The sequence below is a fragment of the Rattus rattus genome, chromosome 8, assembly GCF_011064425.1.
Source record: "Rattus rattus isolate New Zealand chromosome 8, Rrattus_CSIRO_v1, whole genome shotgun sequence".
NCBI classification, from domain to species: domain Eukaryota; kingdom Metazoa; phylum Chordata; class Mammalia; order Rodentia; family Muridae; genus Rattus; species Rattus rattus.
The window spans coordinates 51,024,891-51,043,174 of record NC_046161.1 but is presented as its reverse complement, the minus strand read 5'-3'; the positions used below and the strand labels follow the sequence as shown (position 1 = coordinate 51,043,174).

At 41.5% G+C, this 18,284-nt stretch overlaps 1 protein-coding gene across 6 annotated transcripts in view; it reads right to left on the bottom strand.

Annotated features, from left to right (window-relative positions):
- Positions 1 to 1,730: 1,730 nt before the first annotated feature.
- The window catches only part of Sin3a (SIN3 transcription regulator family member A), a 54,625-nt gene continuing 38,071 nt past the window's right edge, over positions 1,731 to 18,284 (bottom strand). For all 6 annotated transcript variants that reach the window (XM_032909907.1, XM_032909909.1, XM_032909904.1 and 3 more), the window contains 5 exons: positions 14,340 to 14,513; positions 10,437 to 10,529; positions 9,844 to 9,938; positions 5,027 to 5,234; positions 1,731 to 2,953 (listed from right to left, as the gene is read on the bottom strand). In XM_032909907.1, the coding sequence (XP_032765798.1) occupies positions 2,723 to 2,953; positions 5,027 to 5,234; positions 9,844 to 9,938; positions 10,437 to 10,529; positions 14,340 to 14,513 (801 nt within the window). In that variant the 3' untranslated portion in view covers positions 1,731 to 2,722. The remainder of the gene's footprint in view (positions 2,954 to 5,026; positions 5,235 to 9,843; positions 9,939 to 10,436; positions 10,530 to 14,339; positions 14,514 to 18,284) is intronic.

The window sequence follows — 18,284 nt, the reverse complement described above, 5'->3', positions numbered from 1 at the left end:
ACATTACAACACATCATCGTTGCCTCTTACCCAAATGTCCGGAATTTTGGCCTGGCACAGGTTAACAAATGCAAGGAAGGACAACCTCCAGCTTTAACGTTTGCAGGAGTATGGGAGAAAAAATAGAGGAATCGAACTAGCCTGCTTTAACGGAAATAATCAGGCTTACAATCCAAATGCAGGTTACCCAGAAAAATGATCAAGTAAGAAATATACATCAATTAAAACTTGTGAAAACTTAAGCAAAGTCCCTTGTTTTACTGGTCACAAGGGCCTTTTCTCCTAAAAGGGCCCTGAAATCCCATCCTGATCTGCAGGGAGGTGCTGTACACAGTACATAGGTAGCAACTGTCCAGGCTGCTGCTAGTCAGACCCATGCTCCCCATCCTTCTAGGCCAGCAGTCTTGAATATAGGGGAAGAACCACAGTTGAAGTCAGACTCTTCCTGGCATGCTGTCTCAGCCGTTGTCCTACAGTGCTTTTCCATTAGGCTTTTGATTACCTTTGAGAATTTTCTTGTCCTATGACAAAAATATCCTAAAAGCAGGACGCACACCTGTGTTCCAAGAATTTGGGAGTCTGAGGCAAGATTCATGAGCCTGGGCTACAGTGTGATCCTTTGTCAAGTAAAAGAGGGTCACTTTATATTTTGAAGACTCAGAAGTCATTATTTTTCTTTATGGTAGTGGTGAGAATTTATAAAACATTCTTCTATTTGGTTGGGGTTGGGGCTTGTTGGGCCAAGAGCTCCAACTCAGGTCTTGAGACTTAGAGGCAAGAACCAGACCCAGCTGAGCCATCTCACTGACCCCAGAACTAAGGATTTTTAAATGGAAGAGAACATACCTGGCTATAACTATGACTAGGTGATGGTTGCCGAGTTCTATGAGGGCTAGTTCGTTCTTCAGAATGTCTAGGCCAATCACATTTGAAGACCCCAATGTATGGTTCACCTTTTAATGTGTGTAACTTTTAAGAAGTGGAGTCGAGTGAGATGGGTGAGGGTAACAGCACAAATAAATGCACCTGCAGCCAAGCCAGACGACCTAAATCCAGTTCCTAGAACTGACTCCAAGTTGTTCTGACGTCCACACTTGCACTTCTGGTGCACATGTGCACACATACAAATAAAACTTTTATTTTACTTTTTGAGACATGGTCTCTCTGTGGCCTTGGCTATCCTGGAGTTATGCAGACCAGGCTAGCCCTGAACTCAGAGAGATCTGTTTCTTCCTTCTGAGTGCTGAGATTAAAGGTCCATGCCACTCCAATTTTTAAAAGCATTTGCTGTTGTGTTGCTAAGCAATGTAAAATTCATTCCCTTCCAATTTCTACAAATATACTTGGCTTGGTATCTTAAATTGTTGCTGTATTCCCAGTAAAGAAAAATTAAAATTTTGAGAGGGAAGTAAAACCCTCGGTGTGCCTGTGCATGAGCACAAGAGTGCAGACACTCAAGTGCTACAGGGTGTCACAGGTCACAGCACTTTTGTGAGTCAGCTCTTGCCTTGCATTATTCGGTCCAGAGAGCAAACTTGTCAGGCTTACATGGCAAGCACTTTTATCTACAGAGCCATCTTGCTGGCCTTAATTTTGATATATATTAATTTGACAATTGTAAGTACTTATTTATTTAAAGCAAAATCTTATTTGTAACCTAGAGAAGAAATTAAAGCCAGTCCTAACTTTACAACAGATCTTTGGGGAGGACAAGGGACTTAGGTTACTTATTTCCTTAAGAACCAAGCTTTATTTACATTAAAAAAAAAGGAAAAAGAAAATAAGTTGTTGGGGGAAGACAAGTTTTACACAAAAGTACTACAACAGTATCTCCCTTTGGTAAAAAGTGTAATAAATGTCTTGTACATCTGTTTATAGGTACTAAATCTGAAGCCACATAGTACTATTGTACACAAGAAGCTAGAGCAGTTATGCTAGCACATCAAAGCATAGTTCTTTAATAAAAAATTGACAGTATGTACATTATTTACAAAAAGGAAAACCAAGTTAAAACTGTGTGTGCGTGTGTGTGTGTGTGCCTGTGTGAGAGCGAGAGCGAGAGCGAGAGAGCGAGAGAGAGAAGTTGGTGGATGGCACTAGGGCAGACTAGAAAGAAGCAGGTACAAAACAGTCCCATGGGAGCTAAAAAGGAGGGCTGACTGGAATTTGTTGAGGTTGAGAACCAGAAGAGGGAGGAAGGTGAGCTTCAAGGACTCAGAAACCAAATCCATAAGTTATCAATTCCAAAGCCAAACAGGTCTCAGATAAAATCTAACACAGATCTTAGATGTGCTCAAGTGGGGGTATCAACAAATCCAGTCCCCCTCCCCCCAGAGGTGGGAAGAGGGGCAGTGACAAGATGCAGCTCATCTGTCCATGGGGACAGCATCTGATTGCTCAGGTCACAGAAGTTGTAGTTGATCTCTGCTGGTGTGTGCACGCGAGCTGCCTGTCTCTGTGCTCGCATGGACTTCACTCCCTGTTGGGTCCAGAGAGCACCCTAGGGAGAAGTGCCAGCTCCAGCTTGCTAAGATAGCCATCCACGTTTCTTTCATGTATCCTGCTGGGTGCCAGGTTGCACTGGTGGCTTGAAAGGCATCTTCCTTGATTCTTCCGTGTACTCGAGTACACATGCCCACACACAGACACACGTACACACACAGACACTCCACACACACACACACACACACACACCTCTGAGCTACCTGCTCTGGCTCTGCAGTTAAGGGGCTTTGAATACTGTGCCGTATTTGACACGATACTTCTTAATGCTCACAAAGTGCAGAGTCTCTGTATCACAGGTGGTGGTGCAGGGTACCAGGCCCTCTAGCCCCTCACCCATGAGCCACTTGCTGGTCTCTGCTGCCATTTCACGAGGCACATGCTCCTTGGTCCATTTATCTACCCAGGCCTGGAACCGCTGATGCAGACGCTTGCTTACACGCTCATGGGACTAAAATGAAAGTAAAAGAGAAACAAACAGATGAAATAGGCAAACAAGTCCTTCAAATACAAAACTATATACATATATATTTTTTTTTCCTGTATTTATTTATTTGAGACAGAGTCTCACTATGTTGCTCTGGCTGGCCCAGAAATCACTATATAGACCAGGCTTGGCTAAAACTCAAGAGCCTGCTTGCCTCTGCCTCATGAATGCTGGGATTAGACATAGCCCACCTGGCCTGACAATTTTATTACTTTATTTTTACAGTAGGCTGAACCTATATACATTAGGTATGTATGTGCCTAATGTTTGCAGAAGCCATAAGAGGGTACTGGATCCACTAGAACTGGAGCTGCAGATAGCTGTAAGCTGCCATATGGGTGCTGGGAATTGACCTGAGTCCTGTGAAAAAACAGCCAGTGCTCTTAACCACTGAGCGATCTATCCAGACTTATAGAATATTATCTTTAAAAAATAGGGAAAGAGAGAGGTTGGCAAAATAGTTCAGGGAGTAAAGGTGCCTGCAAGTCTAATGATCTGTGCTCCATCCCCTGAACTCAGAGAGAGAACAGATTCCTACAGGTTGTCCTCTGACCTCTACACTCACTGTCACATGCACATTTACATCAACAGAAGTACACATAAAACATGAATGAACATTCACACAAAACAAAATAAATATATAGGCCTCAGTATACCTAAAGCAAAATCCAAAGCATGGCCCACTGAGACTAATCTAAGGTTACCTCATCTGTCCTCACAGTCACTGTCTCTATTCTCTACAGCATTCAGCTTCTGCCACTATTTTTTTTTTAAATTATTATTTTTCTTTTCGGAGCTGGGGACCAAACCCAGGGCCTTGCGCTTGCTAGGCAAGTGCTCTACCACTGAGCTAAATCCCCAACCCCTTCTGCCACTATTTTTATTTTACTTGTTACTAATATGCTAATGCCTTTCCTTCTCCCTAGCCTTGCATTTTACATGTTTTGTTGCATAGAGAACACTTCTCCTTGGGTGGAGAGATGGCTCAGCGGTTAAGAGCACTGACAGCTCTTCCAGAGGTCCTGAGTTCAATTCCCAGCAATCACATGGTGGCTCACAACCATCTGTAATAGGATCTGATGCCTTCTTTTGGTGTGTATGAAGACAGCCACAGTGTACTCCTATAGCTAAAAATGGGAAAAAAAAAAACCAAACAAAAAACCAAACAAAAAACCAAACAAAAAAACAAAAAAACCACACCACCACCACAAAAAAAACACAAACAAACAAACAAACAAACAAACAAAAAAACCCAAACCCATAATACTTCTCTATTAATTCTTCACCTTGTTACTTTGGTTTCAAGTATCCCGTATTTGAGAAGCCACCAATGAAATCTCCAATGCCGATTCCCTAACCTTTTGATTTCCTTGGTAATGCACCGAAAGACTATACCCCCCTGCCCTAGTGTGTGGTTGTGTCCCAGAGCCTGCTATAACAAGCTACATATTAGTAGGATGGTCTTTGAAAACAGGGTTCACACGGACATCAAATAAGAAACTGAAATGTAAACATCGGAAATGTAAAGTCCCAACAGGTATTCACTCACCAGCTCATTAGGTTAAACTTTCTCCCACACTGGCATCTTCAACCACACACTCATCCTTCAAAGTCTGACATTTGTTTAGACATACAAGAGAGAAATCATGACTGACCCAGAAACACTACAACAGCACGGTACCAATGGCTATTCTTCCCTCAGCTGCTGACATGTAAATCTTGGGGCTCTGGGTCTCAGAGCCTTGAGAAGATGGGTATATGTGTGGGGAGCAGGTATTTGGGAGCCATGCCAAGACGACCTTGGGTGTGCTGGGATGCTAGGAAGTTGGGGTACCCTGTTTACAAGATCCTTAGTAAATGAATATACTTGCTTACACAACAAATGCTTGTTCCAGAACAAGTTGTTATTGGGTGGGGGGGCACAAAAACAAAAAACAAACAAACAAACAAAAAAAAACAAAAAATCAAAACAAAACAAAAACAAAACCAAATACCAGTTCTGTAGGACTTGGGGAAATTCCAGTGGCCATCTCTCACCTGATGAGCTCTGAGCAGAGCTGTCCTCCGGTACATGTAGTCCTCTGACTTGATCACATACACCATCTTATAGGAGTTCAGCTTGAACCTACACTCCAGCTTATCCAGGCTCTCTACATTCTCCATGGTCTTCTTGCTGTTTCCTTCTTTCCCTTCTTTTTCCTGTTGCTCTCGACCACGCTGACACTTCCGAATACGCCGCAAATTCCTACAAAGCCGAAATCCCGTTAGGTCGAGAGACATCTATATACAGATCCCCAACTCCTACCAAATGTGCTTTCCTTATGTGCCTCAAGAATACTTACAATTTTAGTTACACATATATACAAATGTGCAATAGTTTCACTGAATTTACATATATAATTACTTGAAGCCTCAACCTTGAATGTGGTATGTTATTCTCAACCTGTTTTAAATTCTTCAGTACACAGAGCAAAGTATCCCAATTTATTTTTTTCACTGCCTCTAAATTGGAGTTCTTCACCTAAACTAGGTTAACAAAAAATTACTTGGTCTACTTTATGCCTTTCCCAGAGATGTCCTATTTGTATCTGAAAGATGTAAGATCATTCATAACAATAGATCTCCAGTCTCCACTAGAAATTATCAGCTAGCTAATTACATTATGTCTTAGACTTTAGTTTGAGGACTTGGGCCTGTAATTCCAGTGCTCAGGAAGCAGAGGCAGGAGAACTGTAATTAAGAGATCGGCCCAGGCTATATGAAAAGACCCTATCTCCAAATATTAACAACAAAAACATGACCTGAGTAGCTACGTGTATCCCTGTAGGATAGCAATTCTTAGGTCTGAGCCTCCTAAGATCCTACTAGGAGCACTATGAGATCAAAACCATCTTCCTAATAGTAAAATATTGTGTGCCCCCTTTCCCTAAACATTTGGGTTGGCAGTCCAAGAGTAAGGGTGACAGAAGAGGTACAGCACTGCTATCTTGTAATCTCAGCCCTCGGGAAGTTCAGGAATAAGAGCTCGAGGCCAGCCCTGACAGTAAAGATAGTCTGTCTTTAAGAGGGATGGAGACGATCGATTCACCTCCTGACCCCATGCCTTTCCCACCAAGACTGACAATAGCCTATCTTAAACCATGAGCCAAAATACACTCTTTCTTACACTGGGGTAGAGTGGGATAAATGGTAATGTTTCTGGGGACTACACATCATAGTTAGAAGCTTTTTGATCTGACTGTAGATGGACACCAAACACAGCTGGCTTTACTAATGGAAATGCTGAAGCAGTTACACTGTTTAAAGCCTTCCAGAAAAAGTTCTGTTTATTTCTATTTTATATTTTTATGTGTTTTGTCTGTGCACCATTTATATTCACTACAATGGAAGCCAAAAGAGGGCATCAAATCCCTGGAACCAGAGGTACAAAGGACCGCGAACCATTCTGTGGGTGCTGTGAATTGAACCTGAGTCCTGTGAAAGAGCAGTCTGTGTTAACCACTGAACCATTTATACACCCCCATCTTACATCTTTTTAGTGTATCATGTGATAAAATGGGAATTATCATGAAGCTACTCTGTGTATTGAATGAAAAAGGACTCTTGAAAGGTACTGGAGCAACTGCCTGACTTACAAGTAAGGGACGACAGAGCAAAAACAGCCTGGAAAATTTGCAAGGAAGATATTTCTCAAAAGTACACATTTCTTAAGGAAAGCAATGTATTTGTTGCTAATGATAAAACTGAGCTTTCAGTAAACGGATAACTACCATAAGCTCCATGGCTTCCCAGTGCTTGAGAGCTGTCTGTAATGAGACCAACAGTTCCAGCAAAAACAAGTATGAAACATACTGATATTTACTTAGTCTACTTAATGCCTCCCAAATAATCATGTGAAGTTACAAAGTCATCCATGACAGCAATGTTCTCAGGGCACAGACAGACCAGGGTCTGCTAATGGCATGCAAAAGCTCGCAGACACTGTACATTAGCATTTGTAAAGTCTTTTATTTAGAAAATTAATAGCATGTGAATGTGTATGTAAATGTTGAGGCAGAGGGAATTGTCACTCTCCTTCCACCACGGACTTTTCTGGGTATGGAATTCAGGTCTATCAGGCACGCACAATTAGCATTTTCTACCATCTGGCCCACCCACTTATGAAATACTTACCATGTTAAAGAATAGAACCCACAATCTGAAAATACTCTCTATGGCTGTAAACCCAACCCAAGTCAGGCTACAATTTCTTCATTTATATTAAAAAGAAAAGCAACATATAAAACAAATGTCACCTTAAATTTTTAAAAAATAGCTTTTCAGTAGTATTTATGAAAACATACTAGGCTTAGTACCTTTGTGGGTTTTTTTTTTTTTTTTTTTTGAGACAGAGTCTGGCCTCTTAAGGATAGCATTCACTTCCATCTTCCCACATTAGGGCTGGAATTCCAACCACACCACCATACCTGCTTTGTATAGCCCAGGGGTCAAACCCAGAGCCTTGTGCATGCTAAGCAAGCATTCCACTGATTGAGCATGGTCACAAATGGGTAAAATATTTTTTTGGGAACCCAAGTGACCATGCTAGTTACACTTGCCATATTACAGATTAAAAACCAAAAACCACAGATTTGTATGTATGTATGGTTATGAACTATCCTGTAGAACTGGTAAATTGAACTGAGGTAGTCAGCAAGAAGTGCCTTTTTTTTTTTATTAAAAAAAAAAAAAAAGGATTTACTTTTATTCTTTTGTTTTATGTTCATCGGTGTTTTGCATCCTTGTATATCTGGGTGAGTGTCAAATCCTCTAGAACTGAAATTACAGATAGTTGTGAGCCACTACGTGATTACTAAGAATTGAACCCAGGTCCTCTGGAAGAGTAGCCAGTGCTCTTTAACTATGGGACCATCTCTCCAGTCTCCAAAAGAATTGCTTTTACCCACTGAGCCATCATTTTAGCCCTGGAAAATAATTTCTATTGTAAAGTGTTTGAAAACTGTTGTGCAAACCTTCAATCCAAGCACTTGGAGGCAAAGACAAACAGAGCTGTGAGTTCCAAACCTGACGGGACTATATAACGAGACCCTGTCTGAAACATCAAAAAACACATAGCCAAACAAATCTCAGACTGTGCCCTGATGAGATATACGGCCCATGTCCATCGACTTCCAGGGGCTTGGCAACTGTGCCACATCTGTTAAGTGGATCACTGAGTGGGGCACCTGGAAAGACCTCTCTTTAGGTGCTCTAGTTCCATGTTCTTGTTGGGACTAAACCCAGTAACACTTGAATACAGTTTTTAGGAATTTAAGATAGAGATTTTAATCTCAAAGTTTTTTTTTTTTTTTGTTTTTTTTTTTTTTTTTTTCGGAGCTGGGGACTGAACCCAGGGCCTTGCGCTTCCTAGGCAAGCGCTCTACCACTGAGCTAAATCCCCAACCTAATCTCAAAGTTTTAAAGGAAAAATGTACCCCCAATCCTTTTATTAGAGGGTGCTACATTGGGAATTAACTAAAATCCCTCAAAAATAGAGGACACACCTGTGAGGGATTTTTGCTTAATTTAATCTTGATCTTTCAGGCAGGAAGACACATGTTGAATCCAGATCTTTTGAGCTGGGAGGATCCACCAAAGATCTGGGCCACACCTTCTGCTAGCTGTCTATAAAAGCTTTTGCTGTTTGCCTGCTTGCTCTGCTTTTGCTAGCAAATTCATCCCCTCACTGGCATTAGTGCCTACTTGTTTGGAATTCCGGCATATACGGAAGACCAGCTGAGACACCAAGAACAAATACTGGATTCTTGGACCTTCCTGTTCACAGGCAGCCACTGTTACTATTAGCAGGACCACAGCCTGTACTATATGCTAATAAATACCCTTTCTATATACATAGATTCATCTTCTAAGTTCTATTCCTTTAGAAAATCCTGAGCAATACAGACGGGTTGTTTAGTGTAGCCTAGGCTAGTCTTGGACTCCCAGCAATCCTTCTGCAACAATCTCCCTAGTACCAGGATCACAGGTGTAAACACACACGGCTCATCTATCCAGTTTCTACTTCTAAAAATCAGAATTTTATATTTGTTTGTATATAGGTAAATTTTTAAAAATTCTATACAGAAAAGAACTACAAAGCAGTAGAAGAGACTTAGTGGTCCTTTCTATCATCCTCCAAACAAAAGCAGCTCACTGAACCTAATATTCTTCTGTCTGGAATTTTGTAAATGCAAGGGGTCTCTCGGTCTGTCTGTAGGGTCTCCTTCCTCTCTCCACCCCAAAATGGGTCTCTCCATATAGCCCAGGCTGTCATGAAACTTGTTTTATAGACAAGTCTGGCATCCAACTCACAGAGATTCGCCTGCCTCTGTCTTCCAAGTGCTAGGATGAAAGGCCACCACACCCAGCTGACTACACGTCAACTTCAACAATAAAGCCTAGCATCTTGTCTCTAAAGAGCTTCTCTTGGAGACAGCATTCCAAACACAATACTCATTTAGAGGAATTAAGAATAGATTCTTGGAAGCTTGTGCCTAGCTCTCTTATAGTCTTCCTTTGCTGATTTTGCTTTTTTTTTTTTTTGTGATAACTGTAGTTCTGAGTGTTGCTGTATACAAATGAATCACTAAGCCATGAGCACACTAAGACAGCAAGCTGATGGAGTGAGGACTAACAGGTTCTCTAATGCTTTCAGCTCTTGAATGCTGGAGATTTTACAGGTAAGCCAGCAAAATCTAACATGATCCTCAGCAGACAGAACAGATGAACAATACAGGAACCCGAGACCCTGAAATTGCCTCCCCCCCGGCTGTGCACAGCATACACTGCCAACAGAGCTGACTTTGCAGACTCACCTTGGGAGAAATACTGGTTTCTGTGCCAGATGTTCTCGAAGTTCTGGAGAAGTAGTATCAGAACTCATATATCGTTCCACATAGTCTGACCAACGCTAGGAATAGAATCATAGACGATCATGAAAACAGCTATCTATACCCATATATCATGAGTCTAATCTATCACTAAAATGTCCAAAGACTACAGATTTTAAGAACAAATAGTCTACTGTGGTAGCATATAAAAGTAATTCTAGCACCTGTGAAACTAAGCAAAAAAAAAAAAAAAAAAAAAAAAAAAAAGGGGGGGATCCCCAGGTTATAGCTCAGTGGTAAGTAAAATGGTTGCCTAATTTGATGCCCACAGTGTAAAACTAAGAAGTTAAGAAGTAATGGGGTTGGAAAAAAAGCTCAGTGGTTCGGTCCCCAGCTCCAAAAAAAAAAAAAAGAAAAAAAAAAAGAAGTAATGGCCCGCACTGGCTGCTCTTTAGAGGACTCCAGTTCTGTTCCTAGCACCCATAATGCCTCACACGTATGTATCCACCCACTCAAACACACCCTAGTCCACCAGAATTCAGGGTGACCAGGCAAGCTCTGAAATGCACTGTCCATACCTCTGCTTCTACAGGGTCATCTGAGTTCTCCTCTTCTGTGTCCAGGAGCTCAATGGTCAGCTGAACTTGACCTTGACTTTGAATGAACATTAGCTGCAAAACAGAAGCAGTGTAAACAAAAACAAGCAAAAAACCCCGAAATTTTCAAGGTTATAAACCTACATTGTCATTGAAAGTAGAAAAGTAAATTATATAATTTTGTTCCAAAGGATGAGATACAGAGTACTGAAACGCTGGTGATTACAGTGGGACTGCAGAGATGGCTGCAAGCTCTGGGTGCTCTTCTTGAGGACCTGGGTCTGATTCCCAGAACCCACATGGTCTAGTTCAATTCCAGAGGACAGAAGAGAGGCTTCTGGCCTCTGGGGGGCATTCCATGCAGGTGATGCACAAACACACATAAAGACAAAGCCTCCCTACACATAAAAGTAAATCCTAGGGGTTGGGGATTTAGCTCAGTGGTAGAGCGCTTGCCTAGGAAGCGCAAGGCCCTGGGTTCGGTCCCCAGCTCAAAAAAAAAAAAAAAAAAAACCTAGTTAGTAAATGTTTGCTAGTAAATAAATGATTGCTCAGACCCAGCCTGTGTACGTTTATAGTCCAGCCACGTAACTGTAGCTCTCACCCCTATCAAAGAAGCTTCTTTTTGAAGCAGATAGGAAGTACTACAAAGATTCACAACTGGTGAAACTGCAGGGAAATAACCAACAATGGGGTGTCTGACTCCAACTGATTATCTGTAATGCAACCCCTAAGCTTAAAGGTCAAGAAAGATTAAGGAAGAAGAGTCACAAAGATTGTAAGAGCGAGAAGACCAGGGCAGGTATCGATGAAATCTCATCGATAAGGTTACCTAAACAAAACCTGCACAATGACATCAGCTGGTACTCCAATATAGGTGGGGACATTTTCACAAAGGCCCAACAAAAGGCAAAGAGCTACAGTTAATTGGTGGCTGTTGAGAGAGGAAGAATCTATTTTCCCCAGTGACAAGCACCTTGAAAGGTTATCCCAGGTGATCAGTTCTAAATATATGTGGCAATATCAAATGGATTCAGCGGGTTGTATACATATGTGACAGTGAAAATTAAGGAAGAGGCCATGGATCTGAGCCTGAGTGGGAAGAGAACACTGGAGAAACTGGAAGGGAGAAGGAAAGAAGGGGATGATGTAAACATAGTATTCATGTATGAAATTCTCAAACATTAAAAACAAAAAAATTTTTAAAAAAAGCATGTTAATGAATGGTGTGTTGGGCTCGTGGGATGCTCACTGGGTAAAAGTGCTTGCTTACTGACAATTAAGTCCTAGCTTAACTCCTTAAAGTCACACTGTAGAAGAGACCTGGCTCCTGCAGTTGCCCCTAACCTCCACAAGCCAATCAATATATACACATCCACACGTGTACACCTACACACAGACACAGACACACACAGACACACAGAGAGACAGAGAGACAGACAGACAGACAGACACACACACACACACACACACACACACACACAGAGTCTTTTAAAGGCTCTATTGAGGTGGTGTGGTGGTACATGCCTGTAATTCCAGCACAAAGGAGGCTGAGGCAGCAGGACTACTTCAATAGTGTGACCTACATACAAGTGGATACATAAACAAACGAAAATTGTTATAATGGTGCCAATCATGTTTGAATTGAAATTACTAAATTGGTAGTAGGCACATGGCTGTAAACACTCATGTATAGAAGCGCCATTAATAAAGGCAGTCACAAGCCTTATTTTATAGAAAGCTGTCAGCAGATCTCCTTCTCTGGAACCTTGGCTCTCTGAATGTCCTGACTAAAAAGTTTACTGCAGATACAAAAATTACATGGGAAAAATGAGCTTACAAGTAAACATAAAAATTGGCCACAGTAGCACACTGCTCTAATTCTAGAAATGATGGACACAAGAAGATCAGAGGCTGAAATAAGGACATCTTCTGTGACATCAAAGTTTAAGGACAACTTCAGCTAAATCTGACTAGCTCTAAAAAAAAATTATAAAGTAAACTCCTTTTTTTTTTTTTTTTTTTTGCGGAGCTGGGAACCGAACCCAGGTCCTTGCGCTTCCTAGGCAAGCGTTCTACCACTGAGCTAAATCCCCAACCCCGGTAAACTCCTTTTCAACTTTCTTCAATTACACAGGAGAAACTACAATCCAGAGCACTGGGAAAGGCCATGCTATAAATCAGGCAGACGCAGCAAGACAGAGGTAAGACTGGTTTGCAGGATGTTTTTAGAGAGGCCGTTAAAACCTCAAGCTTAAAACCTAGCAAAAATAATAGTTAACCTAAAATAAATCAGAGGGAAATAAGCAAAGCCATTAAGAACAGTAAGACATGTTACATTATATACTTTAAATCCATACTCCACGCTACCTCCCAGGTTTGGCCTCTAATTTATGGCAAACCTCCTACTCCAGGTTTCCAGAGTACCATAACAGGCTGTTATGTAGATCACCATGCTGGCCTTGAACTCACAGAAATCCATCTACCTCTGCCTTCTGACTGTTGGGATTAAAGGTGTACCCTCCACTATGGTTGACTTACTCTGTACTTAATTTTTAAGAATTATAAAATCGTGGTCATCCAGTACTCAAAAGAGGCTGCAGATTAGAAATGTGGGTTTCCAATTATTATTTTTCCAGCTAGCTGTTACAATGGCAATAAAAACTACCTGATATATCCAATATTATAGGCATTTTTTTTTTCTTTTTTTCGGAGCTGGGGACCGAACCCAGGGCCTTGCGCTTCCTAGGCAAGCGCTCTACCACTGAGCTAAATCCCCAACCCCATAGGCATTTCTTTTATGGGGTAGGGTGAGGTAATAGGATCTCATGTAAAGAGGGCAACTTTGAACTTCTGATCTTCCCAACATAGTATCAAGTGTTAGGATTAAAGATATGTGATGGGAACAAGTCAGGGCTTCATTATGCTACCCAAGTGCTCTCCGACTAAGCCACATTCCAGTGAAATACAGCCAAATGAGGTGGTGTTATCTACGAGGTAATGCTGGCATTCTGATAAGATCTGTAAGAACAGTCTATGTCACATAGCTAGACACTGTCTCATGTAAAAATGATATTAATGACCCTGGGGAATGAATAGTTACCCAGCTCTTTCAATACATACATTTTCAAGGGGCTAAAGCGACTACTCAGAGGTTGGGAACATCTGCTGCTCTTGCACAGGACCCAATGGCCATCCATGGATCCAGTTCCAGAGGATCCAATGCCACCTCCTGACCTCAGGGAGACCCAGGCACACACACAGTGCACACACATACATGCAGGCAAACACTCATACACATAAAATAAAATGTACATCCAAAGCCTAGAAATATTATGTGTTTATTTCTAAAAGAACAAAAAACAAAAACAACAAAAAAAAACCTCTAAATGGTTTTTCTTTATTTGTGCCCTCACTTTACTATGCTTTTAACAATGATCACATATTTTACATATAAACATTTTTTAAGAAAATGTTTACAAAGCATTGTTTTATTAAAAGCTGAGAATGTAAGAAAGTTTGTTTTTTGTTTATTTTCTTAAAATGTAATAAAGGTAACTAACTGGGCAGACAGGTTGGTTGGTAAAGTGCTCGCTGCCAAAGAAGCCTGGGGACTGGATTCGATTCCTAGTAAAACTCTGGCTCATAATCACAGAGCTGGAAAGACAATCAGCCCACTCAAGCCAAAAAAACAGTGAGGGGACTAGGAGAACAGACCCCCATGGTGTATATACCTCCTGAATGAAGCAGACCATTACAAAGTGTTCTCTGACCTCCACGTGCACACACACTCAAACATGTACTGAAAACACACGTGAACAGCAGCAGCAGCAGCAGCAGCAGCAGCAGCACTGAGAGGTTCGTGATTGGCTGAGCGACTCTCACCTTAAAGCAATTCTCGTCCGACATGAGCTGCTCTGCTTTCCGCTGGTATGTCGACTCCAGAAGGCTCCTCGATGTCTGACTGCTCAGCTGGCCTCCAGTGGCTCCGTTGTTGTTTTCCGCCAAGTAAAGGTCAGTAACCTGCACACAGACCTCGTCGCTGACAATATGCTGCAGCTGGGACAGAGCACAGGCCAGCCAGTGAGCTGGGAAAGCTTAAAAACTTTTTTTTTTAATTTAAAAAGTTAAGCACTATCATTTTCATGGAAAGTAGCTGAGTTAGGATCTCCTGCCTTTATTCACACCTCATAAAACTCACACTTAAAAGCAAAACCAAGTCTCAGTGATATAATTTTTCCTGCTCATGCTTCTTAGCAAAACAAATAAAATGCCTTCTAAGTATCTTAAAATATTTTGCAGTTGACTGGCTTTTGTTTTGTGACAGGATCTAATGTAGACTAGGCTGGCCTCAAATTTAGTATGTAGCTAAGGATAAACTTGAACTGCTAATCTTCCTGCTTCTACCCCCTAAATACTGGGATTGTAGGTATGTACCACCATGCCAGGTTCCATGGTCTGTGCCCCTCCTTCACGTATTTTTAAAGTGGTTACAATTTTGTTTTCACACTTCTTGTCGAATCTGTAATTACTCTGGAAAACGTGCTGGAATGGAGGGATATCCTATTGTAAGAAAATTTTTTGCATTAGGACATTAAAATTTTTGAGACTTGGCTTGAAGACAGGTGCCTCAGAGAACTCTGAAAACAAGATCCATGTGATTTTATTTTTAAATAAATATTTGTTATTTTTCTTTATATGCTTTGGGTGTGTAAGCCTGTGGTGTGTCAGCTATATTATGTCTGGTTCCCAGAGACCAGAAGAGAACACTAGTTTCCCTGGAACCAGAGTTACAGGAGGATATGAACCCCCATGTGGGTGCTGGCACGAATAACAAGTGTTCCTAACTACTGAGCTTCTTTCCAGGCCCACACCTAGGATTCCTAAACTTAAAAGTTGTAGCATAAACCAGGAATGATGGCCCAGACCTTTAATCCCAGCAGAGGCAGTCAATCATTGAGCTCACTCAAGACTGGGCTGGTCTATGTAGTGAGTTCCAGAACACCTAAGGCTATACATAGACCCTGTCTCGAAAAACAAACAATAACCAGTGCAGCATCACCTGCCCCACTAGTTCAACTAAAGAGCAGGACAGGCCTCAAGGTCAAGCTCCTGAACCAGGGTAGCATTCTCACAGCAGGCCACTGATTAGTCTATGTGGCACAAACGTAGTCCTCAAATTGTACATTCTAATTCTTTAGTTTTTTTTCCCAAGGCTGAGTTATATGAAACCCAGAACCATGTAAAGTTATATCCTTGGCCTCAACCGTTCATTTTCAATAGAAGGTGAATGTATTTGAAACTGTTAACCTTATTTTTTTGTTGAGGGGAGGATACAAGCTGAACCTTTTCTGCATAGGCTGCTGGGGCAAACTCAGGCCATAGCATATGTCACAACAGGTAACAACCCCATTCCCACACCACTATGTGTTTTGATTTTCCTCACCATTCTTACTGTGAAATTAAAAGTCTCCTAAGAGATGACTCAGAGGGTAAAGCTGATTGATCTCAAGCCTGATGACCTCAGTTTAACCCCTAAGATCCACATGGTGGAAAGAGAACCCATTTTCACAAGCTGTTCTGATTTCCATATACACATATAGCACATGAAAACTCAAAAGTCGGTAATGTGGCAGAGGGTTTGCCTAGCAAGCACAAAGTCTTAAATTCAGTGCCTAATACCAAACCAACAGGTCCCTAAAATATAGAGAAGCAAAAAAATTAAAGTCCAATACTGATCCATCAATTTTACTTAGCTACTCTCATGTCATAGCTACTAAGCCATTCCATTTTTAGAAAGAAACAGTCTTTGTGAAGTAAAGACTTAGACAACACCATTAAAATAAGGCTGCTTATGATTATGATTTGATAACACAGTGAAGCGTCAAAAAGTTTTAAGTGAGGGAGAAAGGGGAAAGAGGTCAAAGAGTCTAGCCAAGACATGAGTTCTCTGCACCATGAAGTCTCCCCTTGTAGAGCTCAGGTTAAGGTAGACTATGTTCTACTGACTCTCTAGTCACATCCTTTTAGGTATCTGCCTCTCTCAGAATCTTTGGAAATGGCAGCACTACAAACCCAGAGACAACTGGGGGGCTACCTACAATCACACATTAAGTCTTTCACCAGGTAACCAGAAATAACATAGGTATGATTTTTGCAAGATTTTTGTTGTTGTTGTTGTTAAACAGAGGAGCACTTGCACGGAAAAGCTAGGTGATACCAAACCCAAAGGTGCTCAAATCTCCAGAAGGATGGAGAAGCCAGAAGCATATGCTGAGCGTTCATCTGTCTGTCTGGAGAGAAGCACTAGAATAGAGATGCTTGGGATGAAGGGAAGCGTCCCTAGTCAAGGTCTCACAGGATGACATCATATCATGGCTCTGTAACTAAGATGTCTGAGACTGCCTACTTAGAATTATCTCTCCTTGTTTTTGAGAAAAGATCTTATGTATTAGGAACTGCCCTTGAACTTCCTATGTAGCTGAGGATGGCCTTCAAATTTTGGTCCTCCAGCCTCCTCCTCCAAATGCTGAGGTGAATGCTGCCACACCCATTTTATGGGGTGCTGAAAACTCAACCCAGGGCTTTGTCATGCTTGACAATTAATGCTACTAATTGAGCTAAATAAAGCCCAAGCCTGAAAACCCTAAGATAAATGTATGGCTTGCCCTTGAAACTTGTTTAACCAGAACTGAACAGCAGGGAACCACCAACTAGAAAGAAAACATAAGTCAGACAGAGCTCACTGAAGAGTTAAAATTAAAAGTATGAAAATGTCTTAAAACCCTGTGGCTGTGGGCTTTCGGAGGCCACTCCTACTTTCCAGTTTTAAAACCTATGTCGACAGTGTTATCAACATAAATTTATAACCAGATTCTTCTAAGTCAATCAATTATCTATTTAAAAATAACACAGGGCTTATGAAAATTTTATTTTATTGGCTTTCTTTTATGTTCCTAACTGTAGCCATTTAGGGACTCAGTAGGTATCTGTCCCTCAAATTATAAGAGTCACTGTCACATCTCTATGGGAAGGCCTAGTAGCTTTACATCCTTCAGAGTTGTCTCACTAACAACCTGCAGTGAGAACCAGGAGTCAGTTACATGTAGCTTTCTTCACCAATTCTGACTAGATTCTGTGGGCAGACACAGGCATGTACTCTTCCAAAGCCAAGGAAAAAGCAAGGGTTCTTTGCAAGATGCAGTATCTTCCTCAAGAGACCACTAAATCTTTCCTTCTATAATAGCAGTATGGATTCCAGGAGAGAATTGGCCTTTTCTATGATTTTAGCTCAAAGAAGTCATGTAGCTAAGACTGATCCCCTAGGGGAGTTTAGAGTCTCAGCAGTATGGAGCCTATAATGCAGCAGAAAACTTGGGACAAGCTCCCTGTCACAAGGACAACTCGGTTAGAAGCATCACATTGGCTGGGTGTTGTAGTTCACACCTATAATCTCAGTACTCAGGAAGAGACAAACAAGACTAGTTCAGTCAGCCAGTGCTACATAGTGAGACCCTGTTACAAACAACTTCACATAAGAACCACAAATCCAGCACGGAGTCTCAGATAAATGAGGTGCACAGAGCGCTGTAAAGGACTTCTAATAGTAAATGAGGCAAATTATCACCATCACCTATGGAAAAGGCTATGCTGCACCTATGTGCCCTTCTCAGAAAAATAAAGCTGTGTTCTATACAAGTGGCTATTAGGACAGGCTCTGAGGAGGGTCACACTCACTCCTGCAAGGGCACAGTGAGAACCTAAGAGCCAATTCCAGAGCTGGTAGAGTCAAGCTCTGTAAACAGGAAAAGAAAGCTATTCCCTCTGAAC